Source organism: Suricata suricatta, chromosome 2 (assembly GCF_006229205.1).
Source record: "Suricata suricatta isolate VVHF042 chromosome 2, meerkat_22Aug2017_6uvM2_HiC, whole genome shotgun sequence".
Lineage (NCBI taxonomy): Eukaryota > Metazoa > Chordata > Mammalia > Carnivora > Herpestidae > Suricata > Suricata suricatta.
In genome coordinates this window covers 19403749-19422908 of record NC_043701.1, presented here as the reverse complement: position 1 = coordinate 19422908, position 19160 = coordinate 19403749, and the positions used below count along the sequence as shown (strand labels likewise).

General features: G+C 40.2%; 1 protein-coding gene across 3 annotated transcripts in view; it reads right to left on the bottom strand.

The window, feature by feature from the left end:
• CHCHD3 (coiled-coil-helix-coiled-coil-helix domain containing 3) overlaps positions 1 to 19160 on the bottom strand; it is a 267194-nt gene that overhangs the window by 152173 nt on the left and 95861 nt on the right. For all 3 annotated transcript variants that reach the window (XM_029923187.1, XM_029923195.1, XM_029923202.1), the window contains exon 4: positions 18977 to 19094. In XM_029923187.1, the coding sequence (XP_029779047.1) occupies positions 18977 to 19094 (118 nt within the window). The remainder of the gene's footprint in view (positions 1 to 18976; positions 19095 to 19160) is intronic.

The following is a 19160-nucleotide window of genomic DNA, read 5'->3' as shown; positions in this document are numbered from 1 at the left end:
TGCCGAGTTACACAGCTCTGGCTTCAGTCCTAGCACTTTTGGCGGGCCCTGTAATTTACGAGAACACACGAGAGACAGCCGGGCCTGGAGAGACAGGGTCAGAGGGTATCGTGAGCCAACACCCAGGGACAAATTATTGAGAAATGGATGAAAGGTGAACGCAAATGATAGTGCCAGCATTATGCCACCTTAGCTCTCCCCTGTGCCACCTTTTGCATCTCAACGTAATAGGGACTCTGCCATGCTCAGAAACAAGAGGAACCCTCACCTGCAGGCCCAACGGTGTGTCAGGTAGAGCTCTCACCAGTCCATGAAGTCCTGCCCAGAAAGGCCACAAGGCTAAGAGCAGCCCTTCAGAGCAAAGAAAGAGGTCCCCCGGGGAAGAAGGATTTCTGCCTCCAGACGACCACATCAACCCTCCCCTGGATCTCCGGTCTGCCCCCCTTGCTCTGAAGGTTCTGGACTCGCCAGCCTTCACAACTGCATGCATCAACTGCTTAAATATCAAATTAACTGGGACAAACCCACACACCCCAATACATACTTATCGTTAGGCCCATATGTTTATACGGTGTGATGCAGTTTTTGGCTTTTTTTGTTAAATTCCAGGGTAGTCAGCATACAGTGCTATATTTGTTGCAGGTGTACACTATAGTGAGTAAACAAATCTACACATTACTCAGTGCTCATCAGGATAAGTGTACTCCTAGCCCCTTCACCTCTTTCACCCATCCCTCACCTCTGTAAACTACAGTTAATAATCTATTTTTGGTTTGTCCCCTTTTGTTCCTTTTTCATTTGTTTTACTTCTTAAATTCCACATATGAGTGAAATCATATAGCATTTGTCTTTCTCTGACTTATTTAGCTAACTTATACTCTCTAGATCTATCCATGTCATAAAAATGGCACAATTTCATTCTTTTTTGTGGCTGAATAATATTCCACCACATATATAATAAATACAGACGTGAGATTACTGGGCTATAGGGTAGTTCTATTTTTAATTTTTTGAGAAAACTTTGTACTGTTTTCCACAATGGCTGCACCAGTTTGCATTCCCACCAACAGAGTCTGGGGGTTCCTTTTTCATGTTTTTGTTTCCAGTGTACATGTCTTTCACCTCTTTGGTTAAATTTATTTCTAGGCATTTTAAGTGTGGTGCAGTTTTTAAAAATGTTTTCAAAAACAGTGTCATCTGACCCAATTATCAAAATTGTTCAAACTCAAACATAAAAGTAGATATAAGGTAGTGTGCGCACATGCGTGCGCACGCACGCACACACGCACAATCAAGAGACTGAATTAGAGAATGAAATACTGAGTTAACTATTTTTATTCCTTTAGGGTTAACTCATCTCTTTCCCTAATTTGCAATTATTTCAGGCATCAGCATTAAGCACGTTATATACCAATTATTCCCAGAACATGTAAAGTCCATTAGGGAAGGGATTCCTCTCTTTGTATGTTTTGATATCCCCAGCACAAACACTGCAGTGCCAAGCACATAGTAGGTTCTCAAAAAATAATTCTTGGATAAAGAGAAATGCAGATGGAACACAAATACCTAAAGACAGATCTATATATGAGACATGTTCACTCTTGATCAACCTATGGCATTGGTTATGATAGCAAGTTATGTTTTAAATTATAAGAGCTTTATTAAAATTCCACATGGGCACAATAAAATGTCATTATAATCATGGAATGAGGTCTATCATTGATCATTATTCAATTACCATATTTCTGCCTCTTTGGTTCAAGGTAAAACAGACAGAAGCCAGTGACATTAGCTCACTACCAAAACTGTCATAGCGATGGTCTTGAAGATAACTGACAAATAATATGGACCTTTCCCCCATTATTTAAGAGTGATTAGGGCCTAAGGTACCAGTTTCATAGTCTAGGAAGTTACATTAATCTTTGCCCAGCTACTTACATCTCTTAAATGAGGAAGCAGGCAAACAGGCCGCTGAGAAAAACCACCACGTAAGGGGGAGAGATGGACCCCTGGATGGTTAGCATCTAGCTCTGGATTTTAGCTTAGGGCCTGGTCTCACAGTGCATGAGATCGAGCCCCACACTTGGCTGTGCACTAGCGGGTCACAGAGGGCTAGCGATTCTCTTTCTTATTCTGTCCCTCCCTGATTCACACGCACATTCTCGTTCTCTCTCAAAATAAATAAAAATTTTTTAAATAAATAAATAAATAAAGGAGAGACAGAGGAGGCTATCCAAGGATAAGTGTGCATTCCTGCAGCTCTGTTGAAGAGTGATTTACCTGGGCCTTCTTACTCTTTGGCCTGCAATCTTCACAGCCCACCTGGAAACCACCACTAAAGAAGATGAAAAAAGCATCCCAGACAGGGACACTAAAGAGAGGGGAAACTGATCTCACTGTCACTTTATCCCTAAGAGCCCTGGGCCTCTGTCTTCACAAACAGGAATTTAGGTAGGGTGATTTCTATAGTTTGAGTTGCAAGAAGACGTACAGTGATCATGCAAGACAATTTCACCTCCTTCTGCCACTAAGGCAGGGGAAAGGAACGACCTAAAGCCCCATACAGAAGGTTCTGGGCAAAAGCGTGCAGTGGGCTGCAGCTCTGAATTGATGAGGCTCGCACATCACAAGGCGTGCCTTGCAGGGCACATGTCTCCATTTCCTTTCTTCAGTGAAGTGCTGAGGAAGAAAAGCCCACTTGGCACATGGCACAAGGACTATTAATAGAAGCAGCGTCAGGATACCTGTCAAAAGGCCCCAGGTGAGGAATTAATTACTTGGGTGAACTTACTAGTGCACACTTCGAAGCCCAGTTTGCTGACAGCCTCAGAAGTTTACAAACTTACAAAACAACTAAAAGGCCAAATTACCAGCTTAAAGTAAGAATTACATCTGCCAAAAAGAACAAGCACGTGAGAGCTCCGGCCAAGGCGTGCTCTCTCTGTAGGCCATCTACGTGGAACCGGAAAGTTACTCGATAAGCCGTAGGAGTTGGAAGGGTGCTGGCGTGTTGCTACGACAGCTCGCTGGAAGCATCTCGACAAAAGGCAGGGACGCACTGGCACCAGACAACCGCAGACAGGGCTGGGGTGGGAAGGACGCAGCTGGACTTACTTATCTTTTTGAGTCTTCTCTTTCCTTCTATTTAAAGAACTCTTTTAAAAGCAATTAATTAATGGCTGAAGAGATCTTTTTTTAACTGTACATAATAAACACTTATGCAATTCAGAGAAACAAATAAACACAGAAGTGTTTTAAAAACAGAAGGAAAGAAAATATCCAATAGAAAATTGTCTGGGTAGATACAGATTATAAAGAGCATGCTCACTTGTATTGTATTAGACATCATATTGTAAATATGTCCCATGATATTAAACTATCTTTAAAAAAATTTTTTTAATGTTTTTTTAAATTTATTTTTGAGAGACAGAGGAGGAGCAGGGGAGGGTCAGAGAGAGAGGGAGACACAGAATCTCAAGACAGGCTCCAGGCTCTGAGCTGTCAGCACACAGCCCCATGCGGGGCTCGAGCCCACGAACCGCGAGATCATGATATGAGCCAAAGCCAGGCACCCCTAAACGATCTTTTGAAACTATTTTGAGGACTGAAAAATGAACGTTGACACATTCTTTCTTTAGACATGTTAATGTATTCCATCAGTGACAAGCAAGTCTTACTATACAGTCACTCAGAATATGTTTTGAACTTTATTCCTCCTTGATTCTAAGTTACTGCACTGCAATCTTTAAGTATAGAAAAGACCTCCCAAAATGAAAGCACCCCATCCTTAGAAACTCGAGGCTTTATAAGCTCGGCAGAGTGACAAGGCGGCAATCTGACAACCTAACACCTCATCATGACAGCTGGGAGAGGATGAGGTGGAGTGCCCCTACCCCAGATACCAACAAGCAGCCTTTTTCCCAGGCATCACATGTGCACGTCAGTGGTAGGTAGTCTTCCCAAAGTAAACACCCCGACACTTTCCTCCCTGACTTCTATCTGGAGAGAGAAGGAAATAAGAGAGAGAAGTAGAGAAGAGGGTAAGGTCGTGCCAAATCAATGAAAAGGACACTTTGGAGACATAACCTCGCAGTAGCCTCAAATCACACCGTTACTCCACCTACATGCAGGATGAAGCTCTAAGCCCCAAATTAAGTTAGGCTCACACAACAAAAGCTTTTCAACCTCTTGCAATTATACACTACAAAGCTGAAGAAAAGCTCCCAAAGACTTGTATCAAACTGAGGCCAACCTAAGAACAGGAATGCACAGTGGCCTGTTACTTGCTTGTGTCCTATTTTCAGGGACGTGGGGACAGAAATGTCTTTTGTACAGCTCCTCTAGGATGACAGACATTAATAGAAATGCACGGATGGATTTACAGCTGGCATGGATCAATTTCTAGTTATTTTACAATTATTGATTGAGAACTCAAACAGGCCTTGCGACTTGCCAAAACAAAAAGTTAAACCCACCCCTTTATAAATCTTGAGAAAAAGCCAAAGAAACATGAAAACTGATGTATTCTGGAAACAGAGCATGCCAAGACAAGATGATAACCAATCCAAAGCTGAGACTCAAGTAACAAACATCTCCGAAGAGAGCTGGAGAAACCCGCGGGCTTGGCAAGTCACTCTTGCAGCAGCAGCCTTTGCTGCAATTGGAAGTGACGGGAGGCTTTTTCACTTCAAGTAAAAGACTTCTGTCAGGGTGAACAAATTTTAATCCACCACATGCATTTGTACCATGTCATTTACAAGGACAAAACCTGACTGCTTCACAAGCCTGCCTCTGCTGTGTCACTCCACAGGCCCAGGGCACATGTTCCCAAGGTTCACAGAGGAAAAAAAATTATACATATAAGAGTGTGTCTATGAAGTATACATGGGAAGCACCTATGAAGAGGGAGAGGGAAGCGACAGCATAAGACACCCCCAGAGCCTAGGTACAGCTGTACATACATCTGGAAAGTGGTGATCGACAAGATGGAGATGCATGGTTAAAATATGCTGCGTTCTAAGGGAGGTTGGTATTTAGATCTTGTTCTTTTTGATGCCTTCAGGGTTGGAACTCAGAGAATTTCTCTACAATATACAGAGTTCTTCAAGGAGTTAAAAATTTTTGAAGCATCAATCCATTCTCCTGTCACCTATGCATAACAGTGAATGATGGGAATATTCTAGAGATAACATGGAAGGGGGGGTGGGGGTGCAAAGAAAAATTATGCCACAAATGGGCAAGGTAGAGGAGATACAATGCTCATACTAGAAATTTAACAAGCAATTTTTAGTGAATTGAAGAAATAAGTGGAAAATACAGCAAGCATTCAAAAGGATGAATTTTCAGAGGCGCACGGGTGGCTCAGTGGGTTAAGCATGAGCATCTGCTTAGGCTCCAGTCTTGGTCCCGCAATTTGTGAGTTCGAACCCCACATCGGGCTCTCTGATGCAGGGCTCAACCTCACAACCCTGAGAACATGACCTGAGCCAAAATAGAGTGACACTTAACTGACTGAGCCACCCAACCACCCACAGACCCTTGACTACAATGACTGCTAACAGCATTTACACCCCTGCCTATGATTAAATCACTTCTACTAATCAGAGTTAAGTTTTCAATAACAAAAATCCAATTTAGCCAAGAAAAGAGAGGTTTTCAACTCTATTTCTTTTTTTAATTGATTTTTTATAATAACTAAAGAAAATTAAAATAGATGTGACTCTTGAAATTGGTAACCTATTCATAAAGCAAAATTACTTTACAAAAAGTCAATTTATAAGTATATAGAACTTTGCATTCTCTTAGAACTCCTGTATTTATATATTTATTCATCAAGGTAAAAGACTTGAAAGAAAAGTGTATTAACGACCTTGTACTCATTTTAAACAGATAGAATCAAAGGGCACAAAGAAAAAAAGCAATGTGCCTAAAATTACCTGGAGCAGTACTTGGGGGAGTTGATGGGACAGAGAGAAGTCTATTCCAGAAAAAAATATTTTTTCAAAAAACTCTGTAGAAAAAGTTTATTTTCTAACACCTTTTAATGACACAACTTGGATGCCTGCTACATTTCAGACACAGAATCAATACAGACAATGGTGAAAGCATTTAAGTTGTTTTCATTTGGTTCATGAAAAGAAAATACCGAAAACAACTGAATCTTTACCCACAACACAGAATATTAATATGTCTGAATAAAATCTTTCACCTATCTTCTGTCCATTCTACCTCCATCTTTGTAAAACTCTAACAATAACAGCAAGAATTCATAAATTGAAATTAACACAGTATTCATGTTGATTCTGCTGTTTCTAAATCATGCTTACAATGTCTTAAGATATGACCAAAAAATGCAATACTTGATCCTGAAATGTATCCTTTTCCAGGAAGAAACACTACTATAAACATTATTGGAATCTGGATTAAAGATTAAACTATTACAGAGGTGCCTGGGTGGCTCAGTTGGCTAAGTGTCCTACCTCAGCACAGATCATGATCTCACAGTTTGTGAGTTCGAGCCCTGCCTCAGGCTCTGTGCTGACAGCTCAGAGCCTGGAACCTGCTTCAGATTATGTCTCCTCTCTTCCTGCCCCTCCCCCACTTGCACTCTGTCTCTCAAAAATGAATAAATGGTGGCTCAGTCAGTTAAGCATCCAACATCGGCTCAGGTCATGATCTCACCATTCGTGGGTTTGAGCCCCGTGTCGGGCTCTGGGCTGACTACTAGCTCAGAGCCTGGAGCCTGTCTTCAAGTTCTGAGTCTTCCTCACTCTCTGACCCACCCCTGCTCACGCTGTGTCTGTCTCTGTCTCTCTCTGTCTCTCTCTCTCTCTCTCAAATAAATAAAACATTAAAAAATTTTATTAAAAAAATAAAAATAAAAAATGAATAAACGTTTAAAAAATTTTTAAAGATTAAGCTACTGCATTAACGCTAAATATCCTGATTTTAACAACTGTACTTGGTTATGTCAGAAACAATACATAATAATTTTTTCTTATTTTTTATGTGGATTTATTTTTGAGAGAGAGAGAGACAGAGCGCAACGGGGCAGGGGAAGGGAGGGGGCAGAAAGAGAGAGACACACAAAATCTGAAGAAGGCTCCAGGCTCTGAGCTGTCAGCTTAGAGCCCAAAATGGGGTTTGAACCCATGAACAGCAAGATAATGATTGGAGCAAAAGTCTGATGCTTAACCAACTGAGCCACTCAGGAGCCCCAAGAAACATGATAATTTTTAAAGATCAGAAGTATTAAGGGGCAAACTGGCATGATGTATGCAACCCATGTAAATGGTTCAGAGGAGGAGAATGTATGTGTGCAGGCATTACACGTAGAAAGAGAAAGAATGTTAAAGTATGTGTGCTACATAGATCTGAGTAAAGTTCTTTGTTCTTATAAAATTTCTGAAACCTAAAAAATCAAAATAAAAAATTTAATAAACGAATTTTGAAATTAAAGTTTCTTGTAGTGTGTATAAAATACCTTTACCATGTGTAACACAAAGTATATACCTTCACTCAAGCATTTCATCTACCCTGTTTATATTCAGGTTTTAATTTTAATGAGGGTGTCACGCTAAGCGAGATAAGTCAGGCAGAGCAGGACAGACACCATATGTTTGCACTCATAGGTCTAACAGGAGAAACAACAGAGGACCATGGGAAGGGAAGGTGGGAAAAGAGTTAGGGAGAAGGAGAGAGGCAAATCATGAGAGACTCTTGAATACTGAAAACAAACTGAGAGCTGAAGGGGGAGGGGGAGAGGAGAGTGGGATGATGGTCATGGAGGAGGGCACTTGTGGGGAATAGCACTGGGTGTTATATGGAAACCAATAAGCTATAAAAAAATTAAAATTAAAAAGTAAATAAAACACACTTACAGTAAAATTCAGTTACTACTTCTTTCCTGTCCTTCTACCAGAGCTGTGAGGAAAGAGCCTACTTTCAGGAAAAAGACTAATTTTTCTATTACATTAATTAACCTGCTGTGGGCAAGAAATATTCTTGGGATCATTAATGCAGTTGAGAAATGCATTAACGGTTATATAACTACATCCCCAATTTGTTTCCTTTTTTTCTTAATTTTACAAATCTCCTAAATGGTCAATGACATAGTTTTTTTCAACCCTATTCAGAATCTAACTTTTACAAGACAAACCTATGAGATATATTCACTTTAAATTTCTCATAAAGTTAAGTAAAAACATAAAACATAAAAATGAATCTACTGCAGGAGTAAAGTGGACATTGTGAATATATTATATTTAATCTTAAAAATAATCTCGGGGCATCTAGGCGGCCCCAGTCAGTTGGACTTCCAACCCACGATTTCAGCTCAGGTCATGATCTCACAGTTTGTGGGTTCAAGCGCAGAGCCTGCTTGGGATTCTCTCTCTCCCTCTCTCCCTTTCTTGTTTGTGTATGCTCTCTCTCTGTCTCTCTCTCAAAATAAATAAATAACATCTAAAACAATAATCTGCAGCAAGCCTATCTCTATTTTCAACAAGAATCCTGCTACATTAACACATCTTTATTGTCCAAAATAGAAAAATAACCAATTCATCTTTTACCTCCCCTGCAAAGAGTTTACCTTGCACATAAAAAAGGAAAGTTTCTGTCTTTATACACTGGTGTTCTTCTGAGGGCAAGGAAATGGGTAATTGCTATAAACCAGGTCCTTTTCTATCCATATTAATCACCTCTCTCATTATACAACAGATCAGAGCAAATTTTTAATAAGTACACTTGAAAATGTTTTTATGAAAATGTACAATAACATTTCATTTAACCAGTATCCTTTGCAATGTTGACATTCACATAAGAGAATTTTTTTGGAATACTGACAGTTACAACCTGACAGGCCAAAACTTTACAATTCAAATTAATATTAGAAGGAAATTTTAGTTCTAATATGCATTACTCCATTCCTTGTCCTCACACAGAATTTTCTTAATCTCTGGTAGTGTTGCAATAATGAATATATTACTGCATTAAGCAATACAGCACAGGGCCTGCTAGAGTAGCTAGGGCTGCCTCCCTCCATGTTCCTTCTCCATGAGTATAGTATGCCCATCATGCTGTGGTATTTTTCCTTCCTGCATGTACTTATCATATGCATGACGCTACTTACACCTCCAGTCATTTCTCCTTTGTCCATTTACCTAACCCTAAATGTCCCTTTACTCTTTCAAACAGAGTTGGTACCAAGCACCACAGGTTAAAAACTCAATCAAATTTGCTAAATCGTGCCCCAAGATCACCCAAGCAGTGGGGACCTAATTGGCAGCTCACTCCCTGTGCCACCTTTAAGCTGACAGTCTTTTTGAACAGTTCTTTTATCATCTGTAACAGGAATGACAAAAGTCCTGCCATTCCAACCAATTATTAGCACCAAATAAGACACTGGACGTGGAAACTGTTTGTTACATGAAAAGCGCTAAAAACTAGTTATTGACTATTTTCTCTGTGATGCTGGTTATCAACAAAACTCATGAGGGTTACAGCACTACCGACAAACATTCTGTGGGTTTCTCAATCTTTTGGGTTTGGAGCTATAGCTTCAGGTATCCAGCTAGCTGTGTTTCTGACAATCAGGCTAAAGAAACATTAAAAGAATTAATAGTGCATAAGCAGAAATTGTATACAAAGAGGTCTGTAATCGCCAATAAAACTAGCCGGAGACACAGTGGTGGTCTTTCTTATCAAGAGAATACTAAACACAATCTAGAATTACATTTACAGTCAGTGTTTTAAACAGGCAGAGGATATTTAAACACAGAGTTAAGTGTAACTTTGTGATCATTTATCATAAAAGATGGTCAAATGAGAAATCAGCTAGAAAACCCCTCTAAACTTTTAATCTCATCAACAAATTTCTATGACAATGAAAACATCTGATGAGTTTGCCACAAGTAATCATAAATTATTGGTGCTGATCATTCCATTACATTTTCTTGAAAATAGCTTGTTGCTGTCTGAGTAAATCATATTCTGCCAAGGGCTATGTAGCTTACCTCGAATTATTTCAGAATCATCTAAAATGACTCATTTTTCTATTAAAATGATGAATGGGCTAAATGAGGTATGTAATAAATACTGCAGGTTTGTAAACAGATTCCCACTCTCTGGAGAAAGGAGGCCTTACTTCATTTGGTAACTCTGCCCCTCGGTATTTTCAGGAGAAGTCATCCTTAAAACATAGTTAGTAAAGAAGAGTGGAGAGAGTCACATTGGAACAAACTGCTGAATGTCTTTCTGGTTAACAAAATAACCGCAGGCTACATGAAAATAAACCCTCCCACCCCCAAAAGAGAGGCATAGTTTATAACATCAAGAAACACAGAAAAAACATAACTCAGTCCCATTTAGCTATCATATCTCAACAATGAAATCAGGGATACATAAAAGAATGTCCAACATTGTGAAAAATTTAATGTCCAAAACCCAAAAATGAAGCAGATGTCACCACACACGGTGCGTCACAGAGCCAACATCACTACTATTCAAGTCACTGCTGAAATTCACCGAGTCACAAGTCCGCCCGCAAAGGGTTGAGAGCAATTCTCCAAAGCTGACGTCAGAACAGGCAGCTCGGAGACTTGCCTCGAAGACCAACTGAAAAGATTGCTGGGGAACAAACAGGAGCACATCTGCCTCACAAACTCACTCACAACATAACGTGCAAGTCTCTTACTTGGGATTTGAAAGGACCGACAGACTTCATTTTACTTCTGTTAAACTTTTAATTAATCTGTTAAAGGTTAAAACTAACACTGAGGGCCATACTTCTTAGCCTCTTCAGCAGGAAATGAGATTACGATGTCAGTTCGATAAAATTCCAAGGCCCTAATGACAGTTCATTTCAGACCCTGCAGTGAAGCAAGTAAGTTACCCATAAATGCCAAGTCATTATAAAGAGAAGGAATTATAACCAGCCCTTTGCACCTTAGTTACCTATGGATTTTTGCTCAGTGCTCTCCATACCTCACCCTGACACCCATAATGGCCCAACTGATGGGACGTCAATAAGCTATTTATGGCAGGGCTACTACCTAGGATACCACTCGGCAAGAGTTGCCCCGAGCCAACCAGTTTGCAAGCAACTTGATGCATTTTTTCCAGTACATTTCGAATGGGAATATGACAGCCCGTCCTAAGCAGAGTTGCTTCTCACACCGGTCTTTCAATACAACTAGTTGTCGGCAAGAACATCAATAGCAGTATTCGCAACTGCGCTATTTCTTCTCTAATCATTTTGTCAACAAGGTCACACAGATAGTTCTGTGGACGCAAGCAACGCATCAAACTGCGGTCACCTGAGCGCTGTGTTCACTGGACAGCCTCGCCATCCTGACCGTGAGATGTAATCTCCACTGCCAGAAGAGTGCGCAGCCGTTCTCTGCTCCGGGCCCCACGCAATGTGCTGAGCATGCGATCATGCTTCTCTAAGGCTAGTTGGTAATGGTGAGATCCCGGGTATTCCTGTAAAGCGGGATGAGGACGGGGTTGGACTATGTACATCTGAGAAATAGACTCCTCTGGTTAAGCTTTCAGTTAATAGTGAAATCTGTAATAACAGTCCTATTCTTTCTCTGGGCTCTTAACATAAGGCTAGGCTGGCAATTGGAGACAAAACGTGTTTCTCCTTTTCCACCGCAGGAGCAAATAAACACACCTGAAGCTGCCCTCCCTTTCCACAGGATATTTCACTAACAATCTCTTCCCAGGGCTCTGTGCACTCCTGCTGACAATAATAATGTGCTTCACACACAGAAAGTAAGGACCGTATGATAACAAAGAACAAAGAGAGCTGGCATCTGAATGCTTTGTCCTGGCAACAATAATGCCTGCTGATTCCAAACACCCAGGAGGCAAATGTGTGCAGTGCACTTGGGCTCCACCAGTTTTAAGGGATAATGCCCTTTAAACTTCCTGTTAAGAGAGTAACTGAGACTTGTAAATGGATCCCCGGTCCCATTCTTACCAATAACGCTAAGGAAAATGTCTTATACCCACATGGCTTGGATCCCTCAAACATGAAGTAGCAATTCTATATTTAAATCGTCTTCAAAAGCAAAAGCTCAAAATCATTAACTTCATTTTTGGCACTGAAAGCAAATTAATACTCCACGCATGTCAAAACATTTGGGGCTTGGCGTCTTTTGCAAGAAAACCAGCACACAGTATATATAACCAGAGGGAACACATTAATAGAGATTATAATCAAAGCACTAAATTGCACCCAAAAAACTGCAACAGTTTTTTTTTTGTAAGTATATTTAAGTGCCCGAGAACCCAAAAAAGCTGCTATGACACGGCAAGGTGGCTCACCTGGCTCACCTTAACGACACTAAAAGCCCGGAGTGATCAGCCTTCCTGTTCTTTTACAGAGAATTTCTGAGCAAGAGCCATGCTGATCATTCTGATCATGTCAAAATGACAACCCCAACTGCATTCTTTGGCCGTGGGCAGAACCTCACTTACATTTGGGCAGCGGTGGTAGTCTTATCTACTTCTTTTAATTTAGTCATTTTCCTCCATACCCCAAATTTCAAAACCTTTTTCTCTTTGACCATGAAATTTCAACTGTCACAGTTTGAAGCACAAACAAAACACAGAACTGAAAAGCACACTGCACAAAATTAATCAATTATTCTTCTTGATTGCTTCGCTGGTGCATTTCTGACAAAAAGGAAACTGGGGATAAAAAGTGACATTTTGGTAAAACAGTCACTTAAAGTTAGAAAAACTAAATTTTCACATTCACCTACCCTATGTTTTAGTGTTATTTTTTCTAAACACTATGAGGTTTTATAGATTCAAAGAATATGACACAAGTAGAAGAGTCAAAGAATGACCCTCCCACAAACCCTACACCCTGCAAGAGACTCTACGAGGAAAAATAAGCAGACGTAATTCATCTTTGCATCCCAAACAACTAACAGAACCTAACACAGTAGGTGTTCAATAAATTTGCAAAGGAAGGAAATGCAGAATGACCAAATCTGAGTAATGATCTCATCTACAGCCAAACAAAATAATTAGCGCAGTATCTGAGGCCAGAATCCTCCCCAATTCCACCTGAAGTCACACTGCACAATATGTACTTAACCCAGAATGTTTTTAATTGTTTTAAATTTTTCAATTTAAACTAAGATGGTTTCTAAAAACAGAAACCTTGGAGTTACCCCTGCCACTTCTTTCGACCCTTAAATCTAAAACCCTCTAAGTACTATCACGTGAATATCTCTTGTACTCTTCCCTCTCCATCCCCACTAGCACTGTCCAAATTCAAGACCCGGCCCTCTGGAGGATGAAAGAAGACTTCGAACTTGTCCATTTACTTCCTCCTCTATTCTGTCCCGCACACTTCACTAGGGTAAGATATTAAAATGCCCACCTAACCATTTCATCTCTCCCTTTCTATGTACACAGTGCAAGGTTCCTTGGATTGCACACACAGAACTCATCATAACCCTGTCAAGCTCTTACCCCAACCCTCAACACCCCTGCTCTGATTTCCCGCTCAGCAACGCCTTGCAGCGTACCACTGGCCCCGCACCTCCATGCTTCCACCTGCAATAGGAAGGTCCGCCAGACCATCTCTGCCCCTCAACCATATGATCCCTGCTCAGTCTTCAAGACTCCGCTCAGGCACTACTTCCCTAAGAAGTCTTTTCTATTCTTTCCTACGTCTTCTTCCATTTCAGGGCTTGAGGAGACTCGATTCTTCATTTAATCAACCAATAAGTCCTAACTAATTCCCTTTGCTAGGCACTGGTATATATTAGGCACTCAATGTGTGTTGAACAAATGAATGCACATATAGCAATGAATCAAAACTAAGTCCTTGCTTTCACAAAAGTGAGAATTCTCTCAAGAATGTAAGTAGCATGGCTCTATAACAGAGTTAGCACTTCTTAACATTATTTTTAATGTATCTATCTCCCACACTGTACTGTGAATTTCATAAGAACAAGACTTTGTCTTTTTCATTTATATATACTTGGTATTTATCTAGCTCAGTGTTTTTCATACAGTAAGCACTCACTAAAACATCCATCGAACGGGTGAAGGACACTATTTCATAATTAGAGGTGTACATATTTTTTAATTTTTTATAATAGTTTATTGTCAAATTAGTTTTCATATAACACCCAGTGCTTCTCCCCACAAGTGCCCCCCACCATGACCATCACCCCCTCTGTCCCTCCCCCTCCCCTTTCAGTCCATGGTTCATCTTTAGTATTCAGTAGTCTCCCTTGATCTGTGTCCCTCACTCCCCCTGGCTCTCTTTCCCCCTTCCTCTCCCCATGGTCCCCTGCCAGGTCTCTCCTGTTAGACCTATGAATGCAAACATATGATATCCATCCTTCTCTGCCTGACTTATTTCACTTAGCATGACACCCTCAAGGTCCATCCACTTTCCTACAAATGGCCATATGCCATTCTTTCTCATTGCCATATAGTACTCCACTGTATATACATACCACATCTTCTTGATCCATTCATCAGGTGATGGACATGTAGGCTCTTTCCATGATTTGGCTATTGTAGAAAGTGCCGCTATGAACATTGGGGTACATGTGCTCCTATGCATCAGCACTTCTGTATCCCTTGGGTAAATCCCTAGCAGTGCTATTACTGGGTCATAGGGGAGTTCTATCGATAGTTTTTTGAGGAGTCTCCACACTGTTTTCCAGAGCGGCTGCACCAGCTTACATTGCCAAGGTGTACATATTTGAGTATTACCTTAAGTAAGTAAACTGCAGGTCATTTTGCAGTTTAGGTTAAGAAAATAAAAAAAGAAAATACTACATAGTTCTGAGGTTACAACAAAATATGACTAATGTTATGTCAGCAAAATTTAATAATAGAAAAAAGAGTAAACCAAAATTTTAATTCACATTTTAAAAAGAAATTAAATGTAATTGCAAAGTTAAAAAGGAAACAACACCCTAATTTAATTTTTTTTAAAAAATCTAATGACAGCAAATATTATATTTATATATGTATACAGTCTTAAAGATACACAGAATGTTAAGTTGAACTTTACAGGTTGCCTGGTTCTGTACTTTAATCTTCATTCTTTAGGGAGGGGCTTTCCTGCTGATAAAGAGATCGGCACCAGTCAGTGAGAAGGACAGTGAGGGGCTAGGACGGGCTTCTCAGATCCGAAGCAGCACTTACGGCCTCCCCAGTTAAAGCAATTCTTCCCAAAGGGAAAGTCTGATCTGATCCGATTTTAAAACTTCAACAACAGGACTAGCGTGACTCTGCCCTTCAAAGAGCTACAGTAAAGCCAGCCGCTACAACTGTGGGGAGAGAAGTCTGGACTCCCACTGTCAGCAGATGGAGGTAAGTGGGGACTGGGGGAGGGGTTCGTTTTATTTCACAGTAGCAACGTCACATCAGTTTTGTTGCTTTTTTCCTAGTTCTCCTAAAAGACAGCTTTCCAATTCCTTCGAACGTGTGAAATCCAACCTCTAGTTTCTCACTGGCTGCAACATCTGGGTTCTGAATGAAGAAGAACAAACTCAGCACTGGATCATCCCTGCTAGAGCCTCACATATGTGGGTTAAGAACGGCAGCAGTTGGGCCCAGCACTGGCGGCAGAAACACGCTACCGTTCTCGAGGTGACTCGCGGGAATGACGGGCTCTGGGGACGCCTGCTCCCCCAGCTGAGAATCAGGTACTAAAGGACAACATCAGACTCAAGCTCCACGCCGCATGTTTTACAAGGTGCAAGACTGTAGAATCTGGAAAGCTGGACTGTATACGTGTGGGGGAAAGAGAGAAGAAACTTTATACCCTCTAAATATTACAAGTGCAGTAATGCTTATTTCCTTAGAATTCCTTTTTAAGCTTTATTTGTGGTAAAATATGCATAACATAAAATCTGCCATCATTAACCATTTAGAAGTGAAGAATTCAGGAAAAATACATTAATATTGATATACAACCAACCTCCAGAACTGTTTTCATCTTGCCAAACTGAAATTCCACACCCATTAAAAAGAGCTCCATTTCTCTCTCCCCACAAGCCAGGACAACCACCATTCCACCTTCTCTCTACAGATCTCACTCCTCTAGACACTACATCTAAGTGGAATCATGCAGTATTTGCCTTTTTGTGACTGGATCATTTCACTCACCATAATATCCTCAAGGTTCACCTATGTTGCACTGTGTCAGAATTTCCCTCCTTGTTAAAGGGGAGTAACATGCCACCGTAAGTACACACCACATTTGTTCATGCATTCCTCTACTGATCACACGTGGGTTGTTTCCACTTCTTGCCTATTGTGAATAATGTTGCTATGTACAAATGTCTCTTTGAGACCCTGCTTTCAAATCTTTTGGATAAATACCCTGAAGTGGGATGGCTGAATCATATGGTAACCCTATTTATAATGTTTGAGTAGTAGCCACAATGTCTTCCATAGTGGCTGCACCATTTTATATTCCCACAACATCCTTGCCAATACTTGTTATTGTAGGGTTTTTTGATAGCAGCCATCCCAATGAGTATGAGATAGTTCCCTAGTAATTTGTGTATTTTCCAAATTTTCTATAATGTTATTAGAAGAAAATGCGGTGAAATACATTCATCAATCATTAAAAGTGATCACACAAATACATATTTCTTAATACAGAAATAGCTTTACCATATAGTCTAAATTGTTTTAATGTCCAGGTTATTTTAAGAATTATATGAGACTATGTATGCTATCACCTATGTTTGGGAAAATACATATAAATATATTAATATAAATGTTTTATATAGACTTAGTGGAATGTGGAAAGGAATACAAAAATAATAAGCCAGAATAGTAACAGTAATTGTCTCTAGATAGTGGTAATTTAACTGATGTTAATATTTTTCTATTTACTTTCTGATCTTTATCCAATGATTATGCATGCATTCTAAAATGAATAACAACAATACAGGGGTGTGTACCTGTAGGAAAGGTGGGAGTAGGTAAGTTGCTATGGGCAGCCATGTTGCTATGGCAATGAACTACCACTCAAATGTGTAAGAACACTAAAACCAGGACAGATCAACTATAATCCTATTGTATAAATTCTACTTTTAGTCCCTAAGTGCTGTGAGGGCTCTGTTTGCCTAATACTATGTATGACAGGTGCCAAAATCTGGAAGATACTATAATTTGTTATCTATACCCTATAACCCCAGAATCAAGAAAGAAGAGATCTACAAAACAGTATGACCCTGGACATTTCTTTCTTGGGCCATCACTTCTGTTCCAACTTCACTGCCTACCCATTTAGCCTAGACCTGGATTAGTCTTTAGAGAAATGGATTCATTACATGTCGGTTTCCTTTTATTTTCTCTAATGGCATGTGGTCATATAGCACATGACCTCACAAAGAAAAGACCAAGGAAAAAATACTAGAAAACATAAAGGAACACTTTTCTTATCAATTTTTGAACAATTTGCAATCGCCTGCTGAACGAGGGACATCCCCGTCAGTTCCGCATTCAAAGTTCTCCAATACAGAGTCTCATGTTACTTCTCCACGGATTTCCCAACTGTGCTCCAATGAACACTAATGGTCCTGAGAAGTTACCCATGGGTTTCTAGGAAGGCTGAAGTAGGCAGGAAGCTGTCAGGCCCCCAGGCTTCACCCAGAGCAGACCCACTTTTCCCTAACAATGGAAAATCCTTTGATAAGTTATGTTGTACAAAGAAGACGGGACATTACTTAACCATTAAAAAGTGCATTTCACAAGAACATTCGCTGATATAAGAAAACATTCATCATGTTAAATGCTATTTACAGCATTATACAAATTCTTATATATACACAAATTCTTAAAGTATGTAATAAATCTAAGAACAAACATTGTTGAGAGGTGCCTGAGTGGTTCAGTTGGTTAAGTCTCTGACTTGATTTCAGCTCAGGTCATGATCTCAGGATTGTAAGATTGAGCCCCGTATCCGGCTCAGCGCTGAGCGTGACACCTGCTTAAGATTCTCTTTCTTCCTCTCTCTCTGCCCTCCCCCCACCTCCTCTCTTTAAAAAAAAAACTGTCTAGGGGCACCTGAGTGGCTCAGCCGGTTAAGTGACCGACTTCAGCTCAGGTCATGATCTCGCACTTTGTGGGTTCAAGCCCCACATCGGGTTCTCGGCTGTCAGCTCAGAGCCTGGAGCCTGCTTCAGATTCTGTGTCTCCCTCTCTCTCTCTGCCCCTCCCCCACTCATGCTCTGTCTCTCTGTCTCAAAAATAAATAAACTATAAAAAATAATTTTTTAAACTGTCTAGAGGAAACACACCCCTGTGTAAATCAGTTACATAAGAATGACAGATTTATAGGTGCCTTTTAAACCTTTCCCCCTCTGTCAATAATCATTTTTAAATATGTTTATATAGTCTTTCTTTTCAAACTGTTTTAAAATGTTTCTTTAAAAAAAAAAAAGTTATCCCTTTCCTTTAAAAGGATCATTCCCCAAAGCTTTGCTCTGCATTTTTCCCTTTCTAAAGCCCAGAAAGTGATTGATCAAACCTTACTCACCTTTGCTGGAGACTTCCCAGACTAACATCTGGTGGTTGCAAGCAGGGAGAGAAACAAGACAGGCTGCTGGCCCCAGAGGTTTCAAATACAAAGAAATCAAAATCAAGGGGGGGATGGGGGGAGGCAGGGTGAGCAAACAAGCAATATCCCTTCAGGGAAGATGCAAGTGCCAGAGTCTTGGTGTGGATCATTACTGCAATAATTTTCAAGTCCCTTGCCGTTTTAAGAAAAATCCTTCAAGGTTAATCTTAACAAATTGTCGACAACTTGTAAAAGCAAAAACAAACAAAAAACAAAACAAAATAAAACAAAAATCTAAGCAAAGAGAACATGCATTTTGTCAACACTAAAAGCTGGCCAGAAGACCTTAGCTTTTCCCAAACATCAGAGATTTCCTTATAGACAAGACATTTCTACTAAATCCTTAATACTCACCAGGTGCTTTGCCTTGGCTCGTTCTTCCTCACTTGATATCCTTTCTCGAAGAATAGCTCTGGCTAACTGCTCGTTGGCAAGCGCCCTCTCTCGGTCTGTTTCTTTGCTCTGCTTGAGTCTGAAAAGACAAGAAAGGACTAACTTAGGAAAAACTATTTTACTGGTTATTAGTTAACAAAATACT